Source organism: Amphiura filiformis, chromosome 3 (assembly GCF_039555335.1).
Source record: "Amphiura filiformis chromosome 3, Afil_fr2py, whole genome shotgun sequence".
Classification (NCBI taxonomy): Eukaryota; Metazoa; Echinodermata; class Ophiuroidea; order Amphilepidida; family Amphiuridae; genus Amphiura; species Amphiura filiformis.
The window spans coordinates 66,229,881-66,238,557 of record NC_092630.1 but is presented as its reverse complement, the minus strand read 5'-3'; the positions used below and the strand labels follow the sequence as shown (position 1 = coordinate 66,238,557).

Here is an 8,677-nt window from a genome sequence, read left to right as displayed (position 1 = left end):
AATACACTGACCTATTTTTGAAGTAATTCACTCAAAAATAAATTTCAGTTGAAGTATTGTGATCAATACATCAAATCTTCAATCAATGTTGTGTAATTCAAAATCACATATTAATATCCACACATATAACAATTTAAAATAAATTAAAGGTCCTAGACCAAAATACAAATGCTTCGTTTTGATGAGTAACTTATTCGTGTCTTTCAATATTAAATAGATAACATACACGAATAACAATTTCACATAATAATTAAATATCTTTGATAATGATGTACAAAATTCAACTGCTTCGTTCAATGAGTACCTGAGTTGAGTTGAATATTAGAGTTCTCATTTCATTTCAGTTCAAGTCCATTATTTAATTTGAAAAAAAAATCAATACCGACATTTTTAAACATATTTAGTTGGAACCATGGTTCGTATGCAGCCGTCCTGGAATTGGTTGATGGTGTGCTGACCCCGAATCTCTACAGATTGGTTTTCTTAGTTAGGGTGGCCAAACCGTCACTGATTACAGCTGATTAATTCACAGGGATTTGGTAACGGCAAACATAGTCTGGTTCATGGTTGGATGTATCGGTCGAGAACTGAAACATTTAATAAAATTACCCAAGTGGTGATAATACAAGTACCAAAGTAAATCTTGGGATAATTTTTATCAGACTCATTTTTTAATGACATTAAAATAATATATAATTACACATGATACTCATTCCATTCTATTCATATTACATGTATAAGTGCATGAGTATATCTCCAATTAACAATCATGTAAACATGCAAGTTCTTTGTTCTCCAATTTTGGCGGGAAATCTTAAACTTCTTTGTTCTTCAAATACAATCAATTTCCACCAGTTTGTTTTTTTTAAACTTTAAAATAACACATTAAGAATAACAACATACAGTATCAAGCATGCATATAATTTAACACAATAGCAATAACAATTAAGAGTTTTATAAACTTACTTCATCCGTCAGTTTTGGTGACTTCCAATTCAGTTGCAGATCGCATTTCAAACTCACACCTCTGTGTGACTCCAACAACTCTATCTTCACAACTCCATAGTGTGATGATAATAATTATGCCAACTTATACCACCCTCTGCCTGGGTACAATAAAACAATTGCAAAGCCTATCTTTGGCTTGGATAGGTCTTATACTGATATAAAACAAGAACAATTTTGTTCTCACAAAATATACTGATGATGCGATCAATTTTGCAACACACACACACAAAATATTTTGAGTGTTCACTTGACCAAGTCTTGTCTGGAAGTGAGGACTCCCTCTTCACAATGTATGCTTGCCTACAATTAGTTTAACCTTATGCATATTTGATAGTGTTCTATTGTATTATTACACTTGACATAAAATAACAAAAAGATGAACAGAATAAGACTGATCCATTTTAATAAACAGGTAAATCACAGGCCTATCAACTGGCAACTCTCAGCTGGTTGACCAAATAATGCACTAAGCTAAAGTTTTCCAAATCACAAAAAAATAAATGAAAGTTTAATTTTGGTATCTGAACTGACAAATAACTCCCCCCTTAAAAGAAAATGTGCCTACACATTTTGCTTCAACAGATAAAACAAAATAAAATTTTCGTCTAAAATGGAAAATAGCTTCGCTAAAATTTTGGCTCTGGATTTCTGCATGGTTCTTATCCTGCGACTATACACCTACTCATGTAGTCTGCGCCTACGTTGTCCTGACCTTTGATGGACACAATTCTATATCTATAGGGCTGTAGAGCCAATGCCCATCTCATGATACGACCATTTGCCACAATCGATTTTTGGATGCACCGAAGGGCTGATGGTCTGTTTCTAGAATGAATTCTCGACCGTACAAATATGGTTCAAATTTCCTAACTGCCCATATCACAGCTAAACACTCTCGTTCCATGACGGAGTATGCCTTCTGACATTTTGTAAGCTTCTTGCTTGCAAAAGCAATTGAAATTTCTCACTGTCAAAGTCTTGCAAAAGTACTGCCCCAACTCCTGTATCTGACGCGTCTGTCCGCAAAGTAAATTGCTGGTTCAGGACGGGCAAATGCAAAATTGGTGATTGTATCAGTTTGCTCTTGAGTGTCCGAAATGCTATGTCCTGACTTTCTCCCCATTCAATTTTGTTTGGCAAACCTTTCTTGGTTTTGTCTGTGAGAGGAGATGCAACAGCAGCGAAATTTGGGATGTATTTCCTATAGAATCCTATCAATCCCAAAAATGACCTCAACTGTTTTTTTGTCACTGGACATTTTGTATCCTGAATGGCTTCAATTTTGTCACGTTTTGGCTTCACACATCCATGACCTACCACATGACCTAGGAATTCAATTTCCTCATACCCTACAAAGCACTTTGTGGGCCTAGCTGTGAGTTTAGCTCTTCTTAGCCTACTAAATACCTCTTTTACCTTACTCATGTGTTCTTCCCAAGTCTCGGTATGGATCAGAATGTCGTCTATATAATTGTCTACTTTAGTTACACCCTCCAATAGAATTCTCATGATTCTGCTAAAAGTGGCTGGGGTATTTACTAAACCAAATGGCATCATCTTGAAGCTATACAGTCCATTGGGCGTCACAAAGGCTGTGTATTTCTTTGAACTCTCAGCCATAGGGATTTGCCAATATCCCTTACTTAGATCAATTTTCGTGAAATAATGATCTGTTGCCAACTTGGCAAAAATTTCCTCCTGATCAGCAATAGGTTCAGCATCAAAAATCGTTTTCTGATTTATAAGACGCATGTCAATACAATAACGATCTGAACCATCTGATTTCTTGCAAATAACTAATGGACTAGCATATGGACTGTTGCTTCGTTCTATGATTCCCATTTTCAACATAGATTGCACTTCTTCCTTTACCTTGTCCCTCAAAGCATGGGGTATAGGATAGGGTTTTCTCTTCACTGGTTCCTCATCTATTAGCTTAATTTCATGCTCACCTAAGTTTGTCTTTCCTGGAAGATCAGTTAAGACTTCGTGATAACTTCCTAGTAGTCTTTTTACTGCATTTGTTTGTGTCTCATCTAAGTTTTCACCTATATGTACATCACTCACCGATTCCTTGGGTTCCAAAGGAGGCAAATGCAATAGCTCCTCATTTGACATGGGTTTAAGTACCAAGGTATCCTTGAGTACCTCATCCTTCTCCAATGGTTCCGCTTCTATCACCGATGTACATACTACCTGAAAAATACCTTGCTCCTCCTGTATGCATGAGGAGGCTATCTCACCTTTTCGGCTTTGATAATATTTGAGTAGGTTGGCATGGAAAGTCTGCTGACGAGTGCCTAGATCTATCTTGTAATCTAACTGACTTACCTTTTCCACAACTGGAAATGGACCTTTCCAGTGCATGATCAGCTTATTGTGATCTGTAGGAAGGAGTAACAGAACTTCATCGCCCACTGCAAATTTTCTTGACCTGGCTTTCCTATTATAGATCTTCCTATACCTTGCCTTTGATTTCAGCAATTCTGCCCTGGCCAATTTACATGTCTCTTCAAGTCTCTCCTTCAGATCAATTACATATTGATAAACTGATTTGGTCTCCGGGGGTTCTACTTCCCCTGTCCACAATTGTCGTAATATGCTCATGGGTCCTCTGACAGTCCTTCCATAAAGTAACTCAAATGGAGCAAATCCGGTACTGTCCTGAGGAGTTTCTCTATATGCAAAGAGAAGTGGGGCTACATACCTGTCCCAGTCCTTGGGTCTCTCTTCACATATCTTCTTTAACAGAGCTTTAAGTGTTCCATTGAACCGCTCAACAAGACCATTGCAAGCTGGATGGTATGGAGTTGTGGTCAATTGCTTAATTGATAAGAGCCTACTTACTTCTTTCATCACATTTGATGTGAATTGAGCTCCCATGTCAGTTAGTACTTCCCTTGGAAATCCTAATCTAGTAAACATGACCACCAACTCTTCTGCCACTTTCTCTGCTTCTATTGACTTCATGGGACTTGCCTCTGGATACCTTGTAGCATAATCTACAAGGACTATTATGTAACGATGCCCTCTATCTGAACAAGGATGAATTGGACCTACCAAGTCAACTGCAACTCGCTCAAATGGTGTATCAATCACTGGCATCTCTCCTAATGGTACCTTGGTTACACGTCCCTTTGGGATAGTACGCTGACAAATATCACATGAGTGACAATACCTTCTAATATCAGCTTGTGCTCCAGGCCAATAAAAGTTTGACAATACCTTATCTGAAGTCTTCGATGGCCCTTGGTGTCCACCTAATATGGATTCATGTGCAAGTTTCATTACTTGAGTTCGAAATGTCTGCGGAACTACAACTTGCTTGAATGTATCTCCAAACTCAACATTGGGTGCCTGAAATTGTCTATACAGAACTCCCTTCTCGATAATGAACATTTGCTTACTATCATTTCTTCCTACCTTCTCGATTCTCTCTTCAGCTAATGCTCTACATCTGTTTAATGTGAGGTCTTCTTGTTGTGCTCTTTTTAACTTTTCTACAGTTACCTCTTCACCGTCTGGTTCCACTACCTTAAGTCCTTTAAAAGGTTTCCCTTTCTTTAGAGTCTGACTTCTAGTTTCTACTGCACAACTTACTTCAGTTTTCTGCACTTCCTTCTTCTCAACTGAGAATTGTCTCTGTGTTGTATCTTCCTCTTCACTACTATTTAATTTGAAATCTGGATCTGGATCATTTTCTCCTCTTGCACCTTTTATACTTCCAACTACCAACTCACATACAGGAGTTGCTGTCACCATAGCGTTTACAATACCTGTATACCACGGAGTATGAATACTTATCCTGGCTAAAGGAAACTCTCTGACTGTCATATCTATTAGATAACACTTTTCTGTTTCACCAGTGTATTGTTCTTCTGACACTAAGCTGGACTTAATAACTATACCACCACATCCAGAATCTCTTAATACTTGTACCTTGGTTAATCCTCCTACTAGTCCTTCTCCAATTGCTAAATCACTCAAATTCAAGTTGCATGCTGCTGATAACACTGGCAACTTATGTCCACAATCTAGAGTTACATAAGGTTGTCCATCCACCATTTTCACATGTGGATCTCTGTCTATCATGGGTACCATACAACAAGCTACTTGTGTTTTACCTGTGCCCTTACATGTGTCACACTTTTTACACTCTCCATTACCTGTCACCTTATCCTTGGTTCCTGGAGTAGCAGGTGCTTTCTTATAAACTGTACCTTTGCCTACAGGTTGACATCCAGCTACAATGTTTTTCCTTCTTTTGGTACATTCCTTTGCCACATGACCTGGCTTGTCACAAATAAAGCATTTACGTACATTTACTGTAGGAATCCGTTTTTGTATATGTTCATTTTTGGACATTTGACTCTGGTGTTTGTTACTCTTTGGCTTATTACTTACAAGTTGCCATCCACCATGTGCTTCGATATACTGCTCTGCCATTCTTGCCATCTCTTGTGGGTCTTTTGGCTTTCTTTCTTTTAAGAAGGTGGACAACTCTATATTAACACTTTTTATAAACTGCTCCTTTAGTAACAAATCTACCAAACCTTCATAGTTCTTGTTGGTTCCTGACAATTCTATCCATCTGTTTAGGTAGTTTCTTACCCTTGTGATAAACTGTGCTGGCGTTTCACTTGTGTCTGGTTTTGCTGACCTGAACTTCACTCTAAAACCTTCCTCAGTTAATTCATACCTTTTTAATATGGCCTCTTTCAACATATCATAATTATTTGCATCAGTATCGCTTAGAGTTGCATACAATTCCAACCCCTTTCCTGTTAAAAGAGTACTCAAATTAATTGCCCACTCATCTTTTTTCCAACTTTTTGCTGTTGCGTATCTCTCAAAACGATGCAAATATGCATCCATGTCATCTTTCCCTTCCTGAAAAGAAGGCAATTTTGGAGCCTTGGCTTTTTCATGATGTGTAGGAGTTGACCCATTACTATTACCTTCATTCTCTTTCTTTACATGTTCTAACTGCAACAACAATTGAACCTTTTTCATTTCCATTTCTTGTTTTTGCATTTCCATTGCAAGCTCTTTTTCTTTCATAGCATGCTCTTTTTGTTTTGCGATTTCCTCTTTCTCTAAAACTGTCTTTTCAAACTCTCTTTGTTTCAATCTAGCCTCTCGTTCCATATCATTTTGCTGCTTAATTCGCTCGCGCTCTGTAGCCACAAAATGCTGTAGGTCTTTTCCTTCATACCCATATTGAACACCTATTTTTGTAAGTTTTTCAATTTCTAAAGTTGTTCCTGCCATGGCAATGGTTTTGGATGGATCACAACAATAATTTAACAAAACACTATCAAAAATGGCATAAAATTTACAAGTAAAGAAACAAGTGGTAATTACTTTTACCCTCGCTCAATACATAATTGTAATTCCAAGCACTGGTATTTACTTTTAGTTCCAACAACAAGGAAACAAGGTGGTTTTCCTTTGTTCCCACAGGTGAAGAAACTGGGAATAATTTTACTTAACCCAAACCTACCACATCACACTTTGTTGTTGTGAAGCTAGCCTGTCTTGGTCCACAGATGAGTATTGAAGTTTGGAACGCTCTCTGCAACTGTTGAAAAATTCAATTGAATCACAAAATTAGTAACTTTGCACACAATATAAAATAACTTGTGTTCTCCACTCTTATTGTGTCTTACATACCATATGCTGTTTTAAAATCCCGGACGAGCCCCCAGAAAATGTCACACCCGAAGGATGAACATGTTGGATTATAATTAAAAACAGCGGTACTGTTCACACCAATAAGAATTAGGAACACAAGACAACAGTAATTTAAATCTTTAAATGATTATTTCATTTAATATGTTCTTAGAATAGTATATCTTCTGTTGTTCTTTTATATTAACAAAAGTGCATTTACATTATAACATTTTAAACTACATACATACAACTTCTTTCAATAATCTGACTTAATTGATTAGATCCAATCATAAAATCAAACAATTTAAACAAAGTATTATTGTTCAAATGATCAAACGTTAAAGTGGGTAAGAGGTGATTATTCCTTATACTTAATCTCAACTCACATGCAACAATATAATAGGTAAGGTGTAAGGAATCAATCAGCTCTTTTTACCCTAATTGTATTTTACAACGACTGATAAATGCTTAATTGAAAACAAATTGATGTTTTCAGATAATTCAATAATTGCAACTTATCTGAATGGGTAACATTGACTGATTCACAAAGCAATTTATTTCAATAAAAAAAATGATAGCCGAAAATATCAAATAATACACTGACCTATTTTTGAAGTAATTCACTCAAAAATAAATTTCAGTTGAAGTATTGTGATCAATACATCAAATCTTCAATCAATGTTGTGTAATTCAAAATCACATATTAATATCCACACATATAACAATTTAAAATAAATTAAAGGTCCTAGACCAAAATACAAATGCTTCGTTTTGATGAGTAACTTATTCGTGTCTTTCAATATTAAATAGATAACATACACGAATAACAATTTCACATAATAATTAAATATCTTTGATAATGATGTACAAAATTCAACTGCTTCGTTCAATGAGTACCTGAGTTGAGTTGAATATTAGAGTTCTCATTTCATTTCAGTTCAAGTCCATTATTTAATTTGAAAAAAAAATCAATACCGACATTTTTAAACATATTTAGTTGGAACCATGGTTCGTATGCAGCCGTCCTGGAATTGGTTGATGGTGTGCTGACCCCGAATCTCTACAGATTGGTTTTCTTAGTTAGGGTGGCCAAACCGTCACTGATTACAGCTGATTAATTCACAGGGATTTGGTAACGGCAAACATAGTCTGGTTCATGGTTGGATGTATCGGTCGAGAACTGAAACATTTAATAAAATTACCCAAGTGGTGATAATACAAGTACCAAAGTAAATCTTGGGATAATTTTTATCAGACTCATTTTTTAATGACATTAAAATAATATATAATTACACATGATACTCATTCCATTCTATTCATATTACATGTATAAGTGCATGAGTATATCTCCAATTAACAATCATGTAAACATGCAAGTTCTTTGTTCTCCAATTTTGGCGGGAAATCTTAAACTTCTTTGTTCTTCAGTTTTGGTGACTTCCAATTCAGTTGCAGATCGCATTTCAAACTCACACCTCTGTGTGACTCCAACAGCTCTATCTTCACAACTCCATAGTGTGATGATAATAATTATGCCAACTTATACCACCCTCTGCCTGGGTACAATAAAACAATTGCAAAGCCTATCTTTGGCTTGGATAGGTCTTATACTGATATAAAACAAGAACAATTTTGTTCTCACAAAATATACTGATGATGCGATCAATTTTGCAACACACACACACAAAATATTTTGAGTGTTCACTTGACCAAGTCTTGTCTGGAAGTGAGGACTCCCTCTTCACAATGTATGCTTGCCTACAATTAGTTTAACCTTATGCATATTTGATAGTGTTCTATTGTATTATTACACTTGACATAAAATAACAAAAGATGAACAGAATAAGACTGATCCATTTTAATAAACAGGTAAATCACAGGCCTATCAACTGGCAACTCTCAGCTGGTTGACCAAATAATGCACTAAGCTAAAGTTTTCCAAATCACAAAAAAATAAATGAAAGTTTAATTTTGGTATCTGAACTGACACCCCCCC

The 8,677-nt window shown here is 36.1% G+C and overlaps 1 protein-coding gene across 1 annotated transcript; it reads right to left on the bottom strand.

Moving 5' to 3' along the window:
- Positions 1 to 1,893: 1,893 nt before the first annotated feature.
- On the bottom strand, positions 1,894 to 6,838 carry LOC140147445 (uncharacterized). Its single transcript, XM_072169221.1, has one exon. The coding sequence runs from the start codon at positions 6,277 to 6,279 to the stop codon at positions 1,894 to 1,896; it is 4,386 nt and encodes a 1,461-aa protein (XP_072025322.1). The 5' UTR covers positions 6,280 to 6,838.
- Between the last annotated feature and the right edge of the window lie 1,839 nt (positions 6,839 to 8,677).

Excerpts from the sequence above, each read along its gene's own strand:
- LOC140147445 (XM_072169221.1), bottom strand. The coding sequence starts at position 6,279 with ATGGCAGGAACAACTTTAGAAATTGAAAAACTTACAAAAATAGGTGTT.